The sequence below is a fragment of the Poecilia reticulata genome, chromosome 3 (genome assembly GCF_904066995.2).
Source record: "Poecilia reticulata chromosome 3, P_reticulata-male-v2, whole genome shotgun sequence".
Taxonomy (NCBI): domain Eukaryota; kingdom Metazoa; phylum Chordata; class Actinopteri; order Cyprinodontiformes; family Poeciliidae; genus Poecilia; species Poecilia reticulata.
Window position 1 is genome coordinate 12193085 of NC_088832.1, and position 15960 is coordinate 12209044.

General features: G+C 39.2%; 3 protein-coding genes across 4 annotated transcripts; 2 read left to right on the forward strand and 1 right to left on the reverse strand.

Annotated features, from left to right (window-relative positions):
• The first annotated feature begins 2 nt into the window (after positions 1-2).
• LOC103462041 (transmembrane 6 superfamily member 1) lies at positions 3-7095 on the forward strand. Its single transcript, XM_008404528.3, has 10 exons — positions 3-732; positions 844-947; positions 1135-1232; positions 1315-1418; positions 1498-1580; positions 1687-1805; positions 3354-3458; positions 3541-3633; positions 3719-3838; positions 6171-7095. The coding sequence occupies exons 1-10, from the start codon at positions 641-643 to the stop codon at positions 6360-6362; spliced, it is 1110 nt and encodes a 369-aa protein (XP_008402750.1). The 5' UTR covers positions 3-640; the 3' UTR covers positions 6363-7095.
• A 484-nt stretch (positions 7096-7579) lies between these two features.
• zrsr2 (zinc finger (CCCH type), RNA-binding motif and serine/arginine rich 2) lies at positions 7580-11953 on the forward strand. Of its 2 annotated transcripts, XM_008404526.3 has the most exons (11): positions 7580-7856; positions 8160-8239; positions 8325-8403; positions 8495-8603; positions 8936-9022; positions 9437-9475; positions 9655-9785; positions 9919-10132; positions 10238-10293; positions 10652-10761; positions 10855-11953. In XM_008404526.3, the coding sequence occupies exons 1-11, from the start codon at positions 7813-7815 to the stop codon at positions 11703-11705; spliced, it is 1800 nt and encodes a 599-aa protein (XP_008402748.1). In that variant the 5' UTR covers positions 7580-7812; the 3' UTR covers positions 11706-11953. The 2 variants fall into 2 exon arrangements, with proteins under 2 accessions (XP_008402748.1, XP_008402747.1); XM_008404525.3 differs by lacking the exon at positions 7580-7856 and having other exon boundaries at positions 7866-8239.
• Positions 11954-12001: 48 nt separating this feature from the next.
• Positions 12002-15548, reverse strand: ap1s2 (adaptor related protein complex 1 subunit sigma 2). The gene is made up of 5 exons (XM_008404524.3): positions 15388-15548; positions 14751-14929; positions 14216-14324; positions 13972-14109; positions 12002-13425 (listed from the first exon to the last, which is right to left on the reverse strand). Exons 1-5 carry the CDS (start codon positions 15388-15390, stop codon positions 13378-13380), a joined length of 477 nt encoding a protein of 158 aa, XP_008402746.1. The 5' UTR covers positions 15391-15548; the 3' UTR covers positions 12002-13377.
• Between the last annotated feature and the right edge of the window lie 412 nt (positions 15549-15960).

Consider the following 15960-nt stretch of genomic DNA (forward strand, 5'->3'; position numbering starts at 1 on the left):
AAATAATTAAAAGTTCTTCTAAGACAACGATTTTTTACATATTTTTATTTAACCCTCAATTGAAGTCTGTGCATGATACATTGTTGACTCAAGATTGGAATTACATATATTTGTTTGCTTTATGCTTTTGTTCATATTACGTAACTGCATTTAAATCATAGTGTGTAAATGTTTATTGACCTTTCTTTATTACAAAGCTGCACTTTTGGAAATGATGCCGTGTTTGTCGATTTTTACAGTCAACAACTAGATGTCGGTGTTTCGTGTTTTAAAAAAGTATGTAGTCTCACAGTAATGAAAAATGAACACGCTCGCAATGTTTGCTGGGACTGTCTGATTACCATGAAACATGGCCCATTGTCCGCCTCACTGAGCATGAGTATCTGTGTACGAGAACGCCCCTGAACGTTGGTACGAGGTAAAAGAGAGAAGAAAAAAAGTGGGAGGTGGGGGGGACTCATTCGTGATCCAGAAAGACGAGAGGGACAAGACTGAGCCCGCAAGTTAGAGCAGGACTGAAAGTTTGATGACTGCAACAGACCCCTCTTTTCCAAACATGACACAGACTAGTCGGAGATTTTTCTGGAGCTGATTTCTGTTGATTTTATTTTCTCTTCAAGAAAACCCCAGACGTTCAACAATGAGCGCTTCTGCGGGGACGGGGGTGTTCATGCTCTCACTGATGTCCATCCCTTTCTGCTATTTATTAAATTCTTTCATTTACAACAACAGGTAAGTAAAATTTCAACTAACTCGGTTTGGCGACTACAAAACTATAAATGTCTGTGTAGTGTTATTAAAATTGTTTTATACTAAAGATCAGAATGTTTGCTTAATATTCAGTGCAGAAGCTTTTTTCTTCGCTGGGTGCACAGCACTCCTCATTCTGACCACTTCAGCACGTTTTATGCTCAAGAAGAAGGCTCCTGTTGATCCTCTTTTCTATGGTATGACTTACTTGTCTTGACTCTTAACAATTTTTCTGCTTAATATATCCACTACTTTGTTATTCATGACCACAAAATTATTATTATTATTATTATTATTATTATTATTATTATTATTATTATTATTATTATTATTATTATTGTTGTTGTTGTTGTTGTTGTCCACTAACAAAAAATTTCAATGCAGTGTATGCGGTGTTGGCATTCCTGAGCGTGGTGAACCTGATCATTGGGCTGGAGCAAGACAACATCATTGATGGCTTTGTGACGTTTTACCTCAAAGAGGTAAAAACCGCTGTGCGTACAGTGTGTGGCTCACAGAAATGTTTCCCCGTATAGATTTTACAGATAAATCTCTGTGTTGCAGGCAGAACCACACATTAATACAGCACATGGACATATGATTTCCTATTGGGATGGCTGTGTGCATTATCTTATGTATCTGCTTATGATTGCTGCCATTACCTGGGGGTATGACCTGTCCGTCCAAGTGTGTGTCGGTACATGTGGTTCCGGCTGTAATAACAGCGGTCTTGTATGGTTTGCGCAGGGACAGTTACCGAGCGATTGGACTGTACTGGGTGGGTTCTTTTGTCATGCGCACCATGGTCTACATTCTTGGGAACGCTGTGGGTAAGAACACCAAAAATAATAGGGGTATCTTTAGATGAGCAACTCTTAATTCTCAAGTGAATGTGTGTTTCCCACAGTGATATGTTATCTTATGTCTTTTTTCCAGGAAAATATGGGAGCCAAGTCACTCCTCTCTTCGTCCTCCACATGCTTTACATCTCAGTGTCTGTTTGGGCTTGCTTCCGGATCTTTAGTCAACCCTCTACACACGATGCTCAGTTAACGGTAAGTTACCAGATTCCTCTGCACATCCTCAATTATTCTACATGCGGTGCTGCTTTTGACTCTCTTGAACAGATGACTTGAGCCGTCTGCTGCAGTCAAATCTCATCGTGTACTCTTTATCACATCTTCTGCTAAATACTCTCCTCATAGGATATAAGACACAGAAGTAAACGTTTCCAGAAGGCAGACTGATTCACCACAACAATCATCAACATCAGCATTTCACTGTAGTTCCAAGTGAAAACAACATATTACTAGGGTAGAAAACGAATGTTATAGGCTGCTAAACATTTAAAATACAGCAGTTTAAACTCCACTGCAGTTCATCCTTTTTGTTACTTTGAGTGTAAAATAGTTTATACCAATGACTTCTGCCTCTAGCTGTCTGTGTAGACACAAGGAATAAATTCTGTGGTCAAAACAATACTGTAGGATTTTAAGGGTTAGATAGTTTTACTCCTCTTGGTTTCAAAGGCAAAAATCAAAGTGACACCAAACCCACGCAGAATGTGGATAAATAGCAGATTTCAAAGGGTTAGCTTGGATTTTTTTGAAGTGTGGTTATTAGTTCCTCAGTGATTCTTTTGCACAATGGAAACAAAACCTACAAGTTTATTGAGTTCTTGGCAGAACTAAAGAGAAGTCGAATCTGATCTGGAGGGAGCGATGGAAAACACGGGGTTATTAAGTTCCAGGGATAAACATTCAGGGTAACAGTGCTAATTATAACATACAGGTATTTCATTGCCTCAAAATTAATTACATATGGAAAAACTATGATTCTCAGACTCAGCTGTAACCATCTGAACATAAATGTGAAGCAGATTTGTGCTCGTAATGTGAATCTGTCTGAAATAAGTGGTCAAAATGAGAATATATCACAAATTTCTTTGCATACTGACTTGTCTTATAAAAAGCAACACTTTAGGATTTCTGACACAAAAATAAAAGACAAAGGAAAAAAAGCAGTTTAAAATGAACTTTTATTTCTGCACATCTTCACTCCAAACTTAAAAATACAAACAGCAAGAACATGTCTGTAGCTGACAGTCTCTATAACAAGGAGCAGCAAAAACAGGAAACCAATAAACCCCCTGCCACCCACTCTGTTAATAAGTGGGAAGCCAATATAACAATAATAATAATAAATTTAAGTGAATATAAAATTTTTCCAGGTCATCATAATTATCTTAAATCTCTAATTTAGTAAGCACTAGTGACTGCAGATTTATACTTCCATTGGTTAATTCATATTATTAAGGAAAATAGAACCAAATTGGTAGGTTTTGTTCATATGTAATAATACTTAATGTTATTTTTTATATTTGAACCTCTATATAACAACCTATTCATCCATTATGTGTATAGATCCTAGTCCAGAAAATAAGAGTACAAATTGCTGATGTAACTTTTTCATCAACAGCTCTGATCTCAGTGGTGAACTTTGGTCATTTTCTCTCAACAATGAAGAGAGCAAAGTGCATTAAGCTGTAGATGCTCATGTCAAGAGCACAGACAGCTGAAAACCAGTCTAATGTCATTTTTCAGAGTTTTCAGGAATCACAGCAGACAAACTTGCTCCAGAGACCTCTGGATTTGCTGTTTATCGTCTACCTCATCCCAGCTTTGGCCTTTTGTGTCTTGAGAGGCTTGGTAAGAAACTGTGAAAGGATCAACAAGTGTAAATCGTGGACTGATTAAATGATTCATCAGGGGCCCGTGTTTGTTTTTGAAGGTTGTTCTGGACTGTCCCAGTAAATGGTGTGAGGACTACACCCAGCAGTTTGAGCCATACCTAAAAGATCCCTCCGCCTACCCCAAAGTCCAGGTAACTCAGTGACATGAAATATGATAAAACATCGTCCAAACACATCCCGATCCTTAATGTTTTAAACTGCATTCACATTCGCCAGATGCTAGTGAGCATGCTGTATTCTGGACCCTACTACATCATCGCCCTGTATGGGTTGTTGGTCCCAGGATGTGAATGGGTGCCAGATCTGACTCTTGTGCACTCAGGTGCTCTGGCTCAGGTAGGTAACACTGATCATTTTGAGGACAGCTGGAAGTAGTAACTTGTTTGCACACACAGAGGATTCAAAAGTGTTATTATCTTTTATTTTCATTTCATGTTACAAACACAAACAGTCAGGCATTTTGAAGGATTTTATGTGAGAGACCAACAGAAAGTATTCAAGAATAGACATACCAGACACTTTAGGGATAACTATTTATTATCTCCACAAATCTTGTCTTTATGGAAGAGCAGTAAGAAAACAATCATTTAACAATATTGCTAAAGTTGGTCACAAACCTTGTAGGGAACACACCAAACATTTGGAAGAAGTAGGTCAGATGAGAAAAATCTAACTATTTGGTCCACAACCAAATGCTATGTGTTGTGGAAATGTAATGCTGCACATCACCCTTAAAGCATCCCCATGGAGAAACGTGTCGGTAGCAGTGTTATGCTATGTTGATGCAAAGAAACTGGTCAGTTTTGTCGAACAGACAAAATCAACAATAAACGACTTAAATTGGTTCACCACACTTGACTCTTTAGAAAACACAGACAAAACCAGTGAGAAGAAACATCTTATTTCCTTAAACAGATCACCTAAAAGTGAATGTATTGCAGAGATTATGTGGCAATAGAGTTGGGCAGCCTCTCACTTTATTTACAGGCTTTTTATGGAGGTTGTGTAAAAGATTTAAGTTGAACAAACAGGAAGTCTTCAACTGCCACATTTGTGAATGTCACTGAAAGGGCTTCAACTATCTACCTTTAATCAGGGTTTTTTTATTGTATCCCTTTCTGTGTTAAGTTTGTGTCTTGATATAAAATAGTGAGTTAATATGTCAGTGTAACAGTTTTGGCCTTACAACACAGAGGTGAAAGAGTCTTGTGGGAAAGCAAAGGATTTTGACCAGATGCCAGAAAAAGAGTGACTCATGGTGACATTTTGGTTATTCTTTAACTTTTTCTACTTTAATGTTTCTGTACTCATTGACTTGTTCTTTGGTGAATTAACCAGTGAGCACAATAGAGACATCTATTCAGATCTAAAATTGGAACGCTATGAAGATTGGCGGCAGCAGCTAGTGCACCGCTCTCATCTCCGCCGTACAAAGCAGCTATTGTGTTTGAGCTCCAAACTGCCACGTCTCTCAGCAGTGGGACTAAGGGCAGAAGGTGACTTCAGACCGAGAGGAATGGTGGTATTGCTGGTATTCACTTAAATGTCAACTGTTCAGCGGGGGCTATAAAAAGGAGCGCTGATGGTCCAGAAGGCTGGGTTGCTATGAAACGCGTCCATTTTCAGCAGCTTAATTAGAAAAGATGATAGGGAGGGCTTAGTTACATTTCAAATTATTTTGGGGTATGTCAACAACGACACGTCTAGATCCAATGGCTTACTAACAGAAAATATTAGCTGTAATTACGTCATCTTCTCCTGTTGTGTTAACCCTTCATTTCACATGAAAAATATAGACTGTGCTGAAGTTTAATATGTGGCAATATTGAAAAGAAAATACTGGACCCCAGACTTCCCATATAGCTAATTATGATTTATGACAATGTCATATTAATTCCATTTTTAAAGCATTTTTTATTTAATAAAATATATTTTTTAAATCCAGTTTTCAGCCTCACCAAATCACTTGGAAGACACATCTGGTCAGTGATGCATTCAAAACTTTCATTAGATTTTAGTTCAATGTTTCATTTTGTTATGATTTAAAAAAACACACTGATTGAAAGATTAGGATAATTTGTTTTGAGATGCACTACTTTGGGTCAAGTCTAACTTGACAGTAAGTAGAACTTTTTGTGTCATATGGCGGCTATAAATTCAAATAACACAGATGATATTCCTCAAGGTTTCATTCTCAGGCCACTGTTTTAAAAAATATCTGTTTTCTTTGGAAGGAGTGTATCCACTCCGTCCATGGCAGTGTTTGCCCTTTCTGCTATGAAAAACTCTTTTAAACATATCAGGTTATAATGACATTCCCTGTCTTCAAGCATCTTCAGGTCTTCTAGATTCTGGACTTGCTTAGGTCATCAAAAAAACAACAACAACTTGAATTTTCCTCTCACTCAGCCATTTTTCTGTTAATCTGGGTGCATAATTGGACTGACTATAATGCTTAAAAAGTTCAGTTTCTCTTCCTCCTCAGCTTAGTTTGCTGTTTTTTGAAAAGGCAACAGCATTTATGAATCTCGTTTGCTTTAACTTTGCCTTTTACATCCTTAAATGTCTAAAGTTTCATGTAATTCTTTTAAAGTCCCAGCAGTATGTCCCTGCTTGTTCCTCACTGTAATTTATCTATCATTTCGTCCTTTTCTGCACTGTTTTACAGGCCCAGTTCTCTCACATCGGTGCATCCCTTCACACACGGACACCGTTCTCTTACAGAGTACCGGCTGACAGTCAGCCTGTCTTCTTGCTTGTTAATGTCCTGTATGCTCTTGTGCCTCATGCTCTGTGCTACCGTTGCTGCACGCAACCAGCCTTCTTCCTCAAGCCAAAGGGAGAGAAAAAAACCCAATGACTCTGCACCTCTGAAACAGCCAAGGCATACTACTACAGAGTGCAAGGATGTCTTTAAAAAAGCCAGAATAACTTGCAGAGCCCTGATTTATATTTGCATTTACCCACAGTTTCTGGTTTTGGAGCTTGGGTCCCTCCACCCTCTTTAAAGTGTGTGCTAAACAAAAAACTGAATCGGTGCCATGTCTGGTTGTTTATGCTGTAAATGTGAAGAAGTGTATTTTGTGTAGTTAAAAACATGTTTGTGGTTTTTAAACTATTTGTCCTAATATATTCAGTGTTTTTGTCTAGCTAAATATTTGCTTTTGAAATGGCAAAGAAATTATTTGTGTATTTGTGTCTTTCCATTTAAATCCAATTCTCAAAGAAATAGGTTAATATAATTCAGAACTACTTGCTGATGCATTTCTTGCAAATACCACATTATCACCTCAATATGGATAAAATACACAGATTTATGGACAACTTCAAGGCAGTGATGTTCAAATGCTACTTCATCTATTGATTTAAATTAAAACTGACTTTGCCATTGTTTTAAAAAAATGGACAGGAACATATATTTTTTTAGTTCTGATGTCTTTTTGTTTGCATAAATTCTACATGTCCATCAAAAGTCAGTCACTATAATGAATGTTTTCCCCAGAGCAATATTTTAAATGATTGGATTGGTCAAATAACTGTTGTGGGCAGGTTTTTGAAAAATAAATATTTGATGAATTGCAGATTTTTAAAAATTTGTGTGTGTGTTCATTGTAGAGCATTTTGATGGCAAATAAACAGTGCAAGATAAGAATATAAATGGGATTTTAAGAGAAAACTACTGAAAACATATTATTTTTTATTTAAAATGCTTAAATGATTCTTTTGTTTATTTATTCTTTGGATGATAAAAAAAGGAAATACTTTCCAGAGCCTCTTTCTGTCATTTGCACAAGATTCTGCCTGCTCTGATTTTTGGAGAGTAGAGTAAAACATACATTTTTCGACTATACTAAGTGAATGACAGGGAAATACTAATTATAAGACTTCATAAAAAAAATTGTAATCAGACATTTTTTAAAAATCAGCTGATTTAGTTTTGGAGTTATTTATAGTGTAGGATTATGGAGGCTCTCCATATAGGATTAAAGCCACTGCATATTTTAATATTATGTCGTTTATTTGGTATCAGTGACATACTGGTTTACACTCCAAGCCAGTTGGTGGCGGTAAAGCACCACAAGGTTGTTTACCAACCACCAACAAACGAGAAAGAAGAAGAAGACTAGCTCGCACTAGCCAACAGACATTGAATAATCGTATTTCTTTTCATTGTACAATTACGTACATATTCTGATTATATTAACTAAGGCCTTGATAAAACCTCACAGCTTAATCAGGGAGAGTATTAAAACCCGTTCTAAAATAGAGTTGTTTGCTAACGTTAGCTTAGCTAGCTGCGGCTAGCTTCAATGGCAGCCTCCACTACTTTTCTTGTCTCTACTTCTACATTAAGGTTTGAAACTCTCCTTCTTTTATCTTGTTAAAATGAGTAGTAAATAAAAGCTAAATTGTAAACATAATTCGACCAATTATTTAAGTAAAAATGATCGCTGCCCTGGACCGGGCAATTTTCAAAAGCACGTTGCAGCATGTCGGTTTTCATCACCCTGTTCATGCAGTCCATCAACATAGGAATATATCACCTAGTCAGTTGTTTCCAGCACAGTCGAGCTTACTGTCCCTACGGCTCTTCTATTACAGCTGTGTGTGGCGTGTTTATGCTACTGTTTTGTTGTCATTTTTTTTACACTTACAGTCAGAAGCAGCGAAGAGTTGCACAGAGGAAGGAGAGAAGAAGACGCAAACGACAAGCTCTTGCTCAAGCCAGAGAATGTGGTACAAACCCTATTAAGACTTACTGACAACATTCATTTCGTCGTTGCCTTGATAGGAGGCTGAGTCTCTTGGTGCTTTATTGTAGAATTGAAAAATGACGCTGGAGAAGAGGATGAGGTGAATGAAGGAGATAGTGAGGGGGACAAGGCTGCTGAGGATGAAAGGTAGGTCAACACTTCTGTCTCTGCTGTCCTGCAGCTGCCAAAAACTTCAGTAAATCAGTCCTCAACTGTATTCTGTATATATCTTTTTCAGACAGCGACAACATGAAGAGTGGCTGGAAAGAGAGAGGCTGGCTCAGGAGGAATTCAGACTGGAGACAGAGAGGGAGGAAGCTGCAAGGAAAAGAAAAGAGGAGGAGGAGGTAATTTCCTGAAGAGGTAGAAAGGAAGAAGCTAAGTTGCCAGTTCGCACAAATTTGTTGCTGTCAGAACACGCAAACAAATTAGTTTTTTTCCCCTCCTGTTGCTACCATATTTGAACAATAAATAAGTTGGGCTTAGAACAATTTTCCTGTCAGAAAACAGTTGCTTTTTGTTGTTTGCTATGTTATATACAATAAATGTGACTTGTGCAGTTTATTTTGCACCCATCAAACACAAATTCTGTGGATACTGGTGAGCGAATGGGCAAAATGGATAAGCGATCTATGTCATAGGTGCAGATCTCAAATGGTCGCTGTTCTTGAATTCACAGCGAATGATAAGGGAGGAATGGGAGGCCCAGCAGAGGAGAGAACAAGAGGAAAAGGAGCAGAAGCAGCGGGAGAAGCGCGACAGAGAGGTGAAACGGACTCCAGGAGGATAGAAAATAAAAGCAATATATCCTCTGCTGCTAACTTATCAAAAAAATAAATACAATAAGTTCATCAGATGAACACGTTTTTGCTCTGTGATTATTACTTTTCCTTGACTTTGTGGCACAAGCAACCATCATGTTCCTTACCTAAGACACACTCAAAGAGAAAAAAAAGCTTACATCTTCAGCTTGCACATCAAGAATGTATCTTTTACTTTGTGTGGGACTGTATGTAAAATCGATTGATACGTCTGTCAGTTTCCTTGATATCTTGGGTGATTTTTTAATTTTGTGCCTGTCAGGCTTTGTGAATGAACTCTTAACCCCTGCTAACAGATATGCTGCAGTATGTTGACGTCTTCACGTTTTTCACAAATCGTGTGTTTAAAACATTTGTAGGAGGCCGTTCAGAAAAGGTTGGATGAAGCCGAGAATCAGGTAAAAACAAACATATGTGTCACTTAAAAGAGCAGGAAACCTCTTGTATCTGTAGGAGACAGAAAATGTGGTATTTAATCCAGGGTCAGCTTTTTTTGCTACTGAAGACTCAAAGCTGAAATGTGTGTTTTGACTTCTTAGGTTAATCATATGTTTGTTTGTTTGTTGTCTTGGTTTAGCTGGAAAATGGAGGACCGTGGATGAATCCCGAGGCTCCTGCAATGACAAACTCGGAAAACTTCGGAACGGAGCGCGACGTTGCCAACTGCCCTTTTTTCCTGAAGACAGGAGCATGCCGATTTGGAGACAGGTTCTGTTTGTGTCTTCTTTTGTTTTTATTTTAAAAATGTAGTATATCAGTTAAATCTAAAATATATTGCCAGTAATACTTTACCTAAAGGGACTATTCTTTGTAATTCATCTATTTCAATCCGTAAGCGCAGGTGTTCTCGGAAGCACATCTATCCGACTTCCAGCCCGACCCTGCTGGTCCGCGGTATGTTCAAGACGTTTGGGATGGAAGAGTTACGGCGGGACGATTACGACATGGATGCCTGTTTGGAGCACAGCGAGGAGGAGCTGCTGGAGTCTTTCCTCGAGTTTTACCACGACGTTCTGCCGGAGTTCAAGAACATCGGCAAAGTGGTGCAGTTCAAGGTGACGGGAGACAAGAGTGTTCACTGAAAATGTATTTAATGGTCTGAAAACCAGATTTTCTTAGTTATTTTAGTTTGTAATGTGCGCTGATCATTCTTTTCTTAGGTCTGCTGCAATTATGAACCACATCTGAGAGGGAATGTTTACGTTCAGTTTGACACGTAAGTTGCTCATTTTGTCTTTCTGAGCTGCTTAATTTAGCTTTTTGTTGAGATTTTATGTGATATAGTTCACAGAGTAAGTGATAATTGTGAAGTGGAAGGAAAATTATACCTGGCTTCAAAATCTAAAAAGTATGACGTAGAAAGCAAAGTGAGTCAACACTTTGTTGAGCCGTACCCCAAAAGCCTATCAGCTTGCAGGTTATGAGATGTTTGTTTTTTCCATTTTTCTTTTTTTGTGTCAGACTTGATGTTGAATAAAACACGTTAAATTTTCGGCTGTGAAGACAATTTGTTAAAAAGCTCAAGTGGTATGAAGCCATTACATGTTGCCCTGTTGTCTTGGCTCTGTGTCCAGAGAGGAGCTGTGCAAAGAGGCCTTTGTGAAATTCAACGGGAGGTGGTATGCAGGCCGGCAGCTTCAGTGTGAGATCTGTCCTGTTACACGGTGGAAGAACGCCATATGTGGTGAGTTAGCTTTCACGTGTCACCTTAAGGACGGAGAAGCAACATTCGTTTCAGTGCGTTGACAGTTTCATGATTTTTATTTTTCCTCGTTAGGACTGTTTGACAGACGGAAGTGCCCCAAAGGAAAAAACTGTAACTTTCTGCACGTATTTCGAAACCCGGGTAACGAATTCTGGGAGGCCGACAGGGACCTCCAGATGTCCCCCGATCACAGCATCAGGGGGAGCCGCAGGGACGAGTGGCATTCGGAGCGCCACAGGGAGCGGCCGTGGAGGCAGCGCCGCTGCAGCCGGAGCCCGGCAAGATCAGAGCGATCCCACAGACAGTGGGAGGACGACTGGGAGAGGAGCAGCAGAGAGAGGAGGACGTCCCACCAGCGCAGAGAAGACAGGTGGTCTTCTAGATCGCGACACAGCGACAGGAGGACGGACCGGCGCCGGAGCAGGAGTAGGGACAGATCAAGGAGCAGAAGCAGAGACAGAGAGCAGCGTAGAGATAAAGAAGGGGAGAAAAAATACAGAGACAGAGGTGATGACGGGGACCCTCGAAGAGAAACGAGGGAGAGATCAAGAAGCACAAGTAGAGAAAGAAAGAGACACAAAGAAAGCAGTGAAAGAAGCCCAAAGATATCAGAAAAAAGTCTTTCTGATGGTACAAAACCCCACCGTCATCACAAACGCTCCAAAAAAAGCAAGAAGAGCAAAAAGAAACACAAAAAGAAAAGGCTCTCATCTGAAAAGACGCATTCCTCCACGGAGTCAGGAAGTGAGAAAGACTCAGAGGAAGAGACTTCAACACAAAGTCCGAGTGGAGGCCTTAAAGAAGAAGAAGAAGAGGGAACTCAGGAAAAATGTGCTGGTCAGAACGATTTGGATTCAGAGGTGAAAACCGAGGCCTCTGCTGAAATCAAGACTGAACCGACAGCAAACGGGGACATTTCTTAATTTCGTCTTTAAAATCAGTCATTCACTGCTAGCATGGTCAGAATAAGTAGTGTAAACATTTCATGGAAGCTTCATGGATTATTAATATCTTTCTGGTGAAGGCTTTTTACAGACTCTGTGTTCAGATTATGTTATGAAATGGTCAAATATATTTCATAACACAATTCAGACAGCTTTTTAAGCGCGGCCTAACTCATAGACACGTGAATAACTTGAATATGTTTTAAAATAAACGCTCGGTATTGGGATTTGAAGCACTTCCTGGCTCTTCAGTAGAAACAAAAAACATCAATGGGTTGTCCTTGAATACATTTATTGTTTCAGATTTAAGAAAAACTGTTGGCAGTGTTAAATATAAAACAAGTCATTCAGCTCAAATCAAAGATGGTTTTGTTCAATAATGGGGTCGAGATTGCAGAAAAGAAACGCGCATCGCCTAAGATGAGCATCCATCTTGTTCTTCTGCATTTAACACCTGTTTGGATATCTTTGCATCTCGTATGCTCACAATTACTATTCCACAAAGTTTACATAGTTGTGAGATAGGAATATAAAATACAGTCATCTGTAATCAAATAGTGCCCACAAGTCCCTTTTTTCTGGCATTCCCTTTTAGACACCATTAAGGTTAAACACAGTGTTCTTTGGTCACAGGTGAGTCGAAGAATGAGCCAAACCTTTTATCAGTGGTTATGAAGCTGTTTTTTTTTTTTTTAAGTCACTATCCTGTCCTGTAGACTTGGAGAAGAGACCCTGTGAAGATTGATCTCAAAAATGTAACATATTTCACTTGAACCCTTTCAGAAAGGAGCTATGATCCACACATGATGAAAACAGCAATACAGAGAACAGAAAGCTTAGCGAGCCGCAGCAAAATCAAAGACCACAAAGTTCAACATATGTAAACAGTTCATATCTGCGAAAAGTCCAAATGAACACAAAACAATACTGATGCTGTGATCTACCCAGGTACAAAGGGTACTGGAATACTGACTTAAGTTGAATGCCTCATACTACAGGAATACTTTCCAATGGAGTGTCTGCATTTTATCTAAAAAAAAAAAGGCACAAAATGGAAACTTCTCATGTTCTTTGAGACAAGCATTTAAACCCAACAAATGCATTTTGCAATAAGATTTATTACCAAGACTGCACATGTAGTGGTCAAATGATTTTAAACCACACCCTCCCCAAAGTTTGCTGAATTGAGTTACTTTGCTGTAGCGAAAACCGAAAAGACCAGGACTTTGTAATGGCGAAAAATTTGTACAGCCGAGGATTCAGAAAATGCCTAAAGAACAGCTTTGCGCGGCGTTAACCTTCCTGGTGTTTGTAGTATGCAAGAGGCAACAGCAGCACTTAAAGTCTTAATTACTAATTCTGCAAACAGTGATCAACGGAGGATCTAAACATGCTGGAGTTGTGACGTTAGTGCTACATTTACTCTCTGTTGAGTTAAGAGGTTGGGAGAAACACTATGGGATACTTTACAGGAAGTCGGGACAGCGGAGACACAAAAACACTACATTTGGCACCACACCGAATGATCGTTACAGTACAATGATGCCGATTATATACATACAACACCAACACTGTGGACAGGAAAGGACACAAAGACGTGGATGTGGACAGATCTGCATCTGTGGGACACAGCGAGAGGCGGCAGCGTAATCTATGTCAGCCCGATTTCTTCCAACACGCTCCGCGGTGCCTCGGCTTCCTGCAGGGGAGAAACAAAAACATATCTTCTGCATTACTACTGTGAGTGTAATTAATAGTAATAACCATGCGGGCCTTCATAGTGAGCCGCGACAACAATAGCGCCGCATGCTTTGCTAAAAATAAAAATCACTGAGATGGGAGTCTGTCAGCTTGAAGTGGCCGTAGCCGGACACCAGCACAAACAGGCGGGGCGTCGAGGAGGAGGGGGAGATTTAATTCAAGGCTTAGAATAAACAGATGGCAGCAGGTGCAGATGGCTGCACATTGGAAAATGCAATGCGTCAACATGCCACAGCGACCCTTCTGTTTGGTTCGCTGCCCAGGGAAATTCTTTTAATAGATACACAAAGAATTTCTACGAGGTAAAGACTACAGGTTTCTTCTTCGTGGAAAGAATTTCTAGTTACAAACTTTAATGATGGGGATTTCCTTAAAGCAAAGCAAACCTTTTATTATTAGAAGTCAATTTTGCACTTCTAATTTGCTAAATCATCTTTTGCTTCGAATGTCCACGTTACTGGACCCGTTCAAATAGCGATCGTACCTCCTGCAGCAGGTCGGCCTGCTCGATGGCCTTCAGCACGTTCTTCTTGGAGGTTTCCTGAGCTTCTCCGCCCAGCAGGAACTCATCCAGGATGAAGTAGGCCTTCTCAAAGTTGAAGATGATATCCAGCTCACACACCTGTGTGGGAATGGCATGGCAGAGATAAATAATAATTTAAAAAAAGATGCAAAGGAGACTTTTTCTTACAGTAACATGTTTTCATCATGGTGTTTGTGTGACTCACACTGCCAAAATATTTGTCCAGTAGCTCCACATATCTGTGAATGATTTCCAGAGTGATCAGCTCATTGTCTTGATCCTCGACAGCACAGCAGAAATACAGACTGGCATATCTAGAAAAAAAAAAAAAAACAATGAAGGCAGGAAATGCAACAGTGACATTTGGAAAAGATTTAGTTAGCCTTTTATTTTCTCCACAGCTTAAAAGAATGTGTCAATGTTAGAGTAATTTTTGCTCAATCCAAAGAACTGATTTACAATATTTAAAGGTTTTGCATATTCAAAATGTGAAAACAGAATATATTGAAACACAATAGACTAGATTGAAATTATAAAAGCGTGTCCAGGTAGTCCCTGTATAAAATGACAATACAGCACTTTTGTTTAGTGAAAGCGCTTTAGTTTACCTTACAGACTGAATTAGAAGACACTGGCGTTAAGGTTTATAGCTATAAAAATATTACTTTTCATACTAAATCGTAACAACAGTTGGGACCTGTTATGTAAAAAAAGTTGTTTGTTTTTTTTACATCATCTACCTTTTGTACACAATCTTGAGGTCTCTCCATTCCAGGAAGCTGCACATCTTAGGCTTCCTGGCTAGTATGGTCTGGACCAGATCCCTGGAGATCTTCTTCCTCTCCTTGTCAGACAGAGGGACATACCATTTCTGAAGCCTCAGCTTCCCCTGCCGGCTGAACAGCAGCATGAACTGCATCTGAGGGGGGAAGATCCATGGGTGAGACAAGCATGAATCATAATGGGTGAGAGACATTGAGGCAAATGAAACCGAATGGTGGATGGGGGGATTTTTGGAATTATTATTTTAGGTTTAAACCCACAAACCACAACAATATTTAGCATAAAATGAATGAAAAACATTAATGTGACAGAAAAACTCATTTAACGCAATAAGTTAAAATGTGCTAGTTGCAGGAAATGAATGAGATGTTAACAATAATAATATGACACTAACATTTTATCAAATTCCAATCGCATCTTGTACATCGTTCGCCTTGGGGGCTTTTGCGTTACGTTTTATTGGCTCGCATCAGCTAATGTCGCTTAATTGCCTGATTTTAAAATCAACACCACGTTACGTGACATTTGCGCCCCCCTCCTGTGACGTTTATCTAGTTACAGCACAAACAACACGGCAAAGACAAGATTCGTTACCATTGGAATTGACCTTCCAGTTAGATACTTGACCGGCTGCAGCTTCAGAAAACTAAAGCTCAACACATAATCAAAACAACACGACAGAGGTTCCTATAGCTTAGCTTCCCGTCCAGCCTGATGCTAAACTGCCTAGCGGATACTGTTGACACACCAGCTACGCCGTGATTGGCTGGAAAAGTCACGGCTCTACAATTTGATTGGTTCTGAGGTTCCGTTAGTTATTACGTTAATGTGGAACTGAGAATAACTACTGATTGCTGTGGCTGAAAGTTTACTGTGTACTTAATTTCGCTTCTCTTTGTTTAGTAACGATAGCATTTATAACTAAAACTAGGAGAAATACTTTGAGAGAACAATTATGAAGGTAAAAGGTAATTATACAAGAAATAGACGTTACTCTTAAACTACAAATACATTTTTTTAAAACGAATTACTAAAAACTCAAACAACAGGTTGCGTTTCTAATGCGATTAAGATATGATTAAATGTGACTAGGGCTCCAGATTAAGCAACTGAAGTAGGGATTTCAAACACAACTCTCATAAGTGTATTATTGGAGTGCATTATCTT

Bases quoted from the DNA above. Each gene is read 5' to 3' on its own strand.
- zrsr2 (XM_008404525.3), top strand. From the start codon at position 7,993: ATGTCGGTTTTCATCACCCTGTTCATGCAGTCCATCAACATAGGAATA. The intron at 8,604-8,935 runs GTAATTTCCTGA...TTGAATTCACAG, and splicing joins AAAGAAAAGAGGAGGAGGAG to CGAATGATAAGGGAGGAATG. The intron at 10,133-10,237 runs GTGACGGGAGAC...TTCTTTTCTTAG, and splicing joins GCAAAGTGGTGCAGTTCAAG to GTCTGCTGCAATTATGAACC.
- LOC103462041 (XM_008404528.3), top strand. From the start codon at position 641: ATGAGCGCTTCTGCGGGGACGGGGGTGTTCATGCTCTCACTGATGTCC. The intron at 1,806-3,353 runs GTAAGTTACCAG...GTCATTTTTCAG, and splicing joins CACACGATGCTCAGTTAACG to AGTTTTCAGGAATCACAGCA. The intron at 3,839-6,170 runs GTAGGTAACACT...ACTGTTTTACAG, and splicing joins ACTCAGGTGCTCTGGCTCAG to GCCCAGTTCTCTCACATCGG.
- ap1s2 (XM_008404524.3), bottom strand. The intron at 14,325-14,750 runs GTAGATGATGTA...TTTTTTTTCTAG, and splicing joins CTCAAGATTGTGTACAAAAG to ATATGCCAGTCTGTATTTCT. The intron at 13,426-13,971 runs GTACGATCGCTA...TCTCCCCTGCAG, and splicing joins AGGCCGACCTGCTGCAGGAG to GAAGCCGAGGCACCGCGGAG.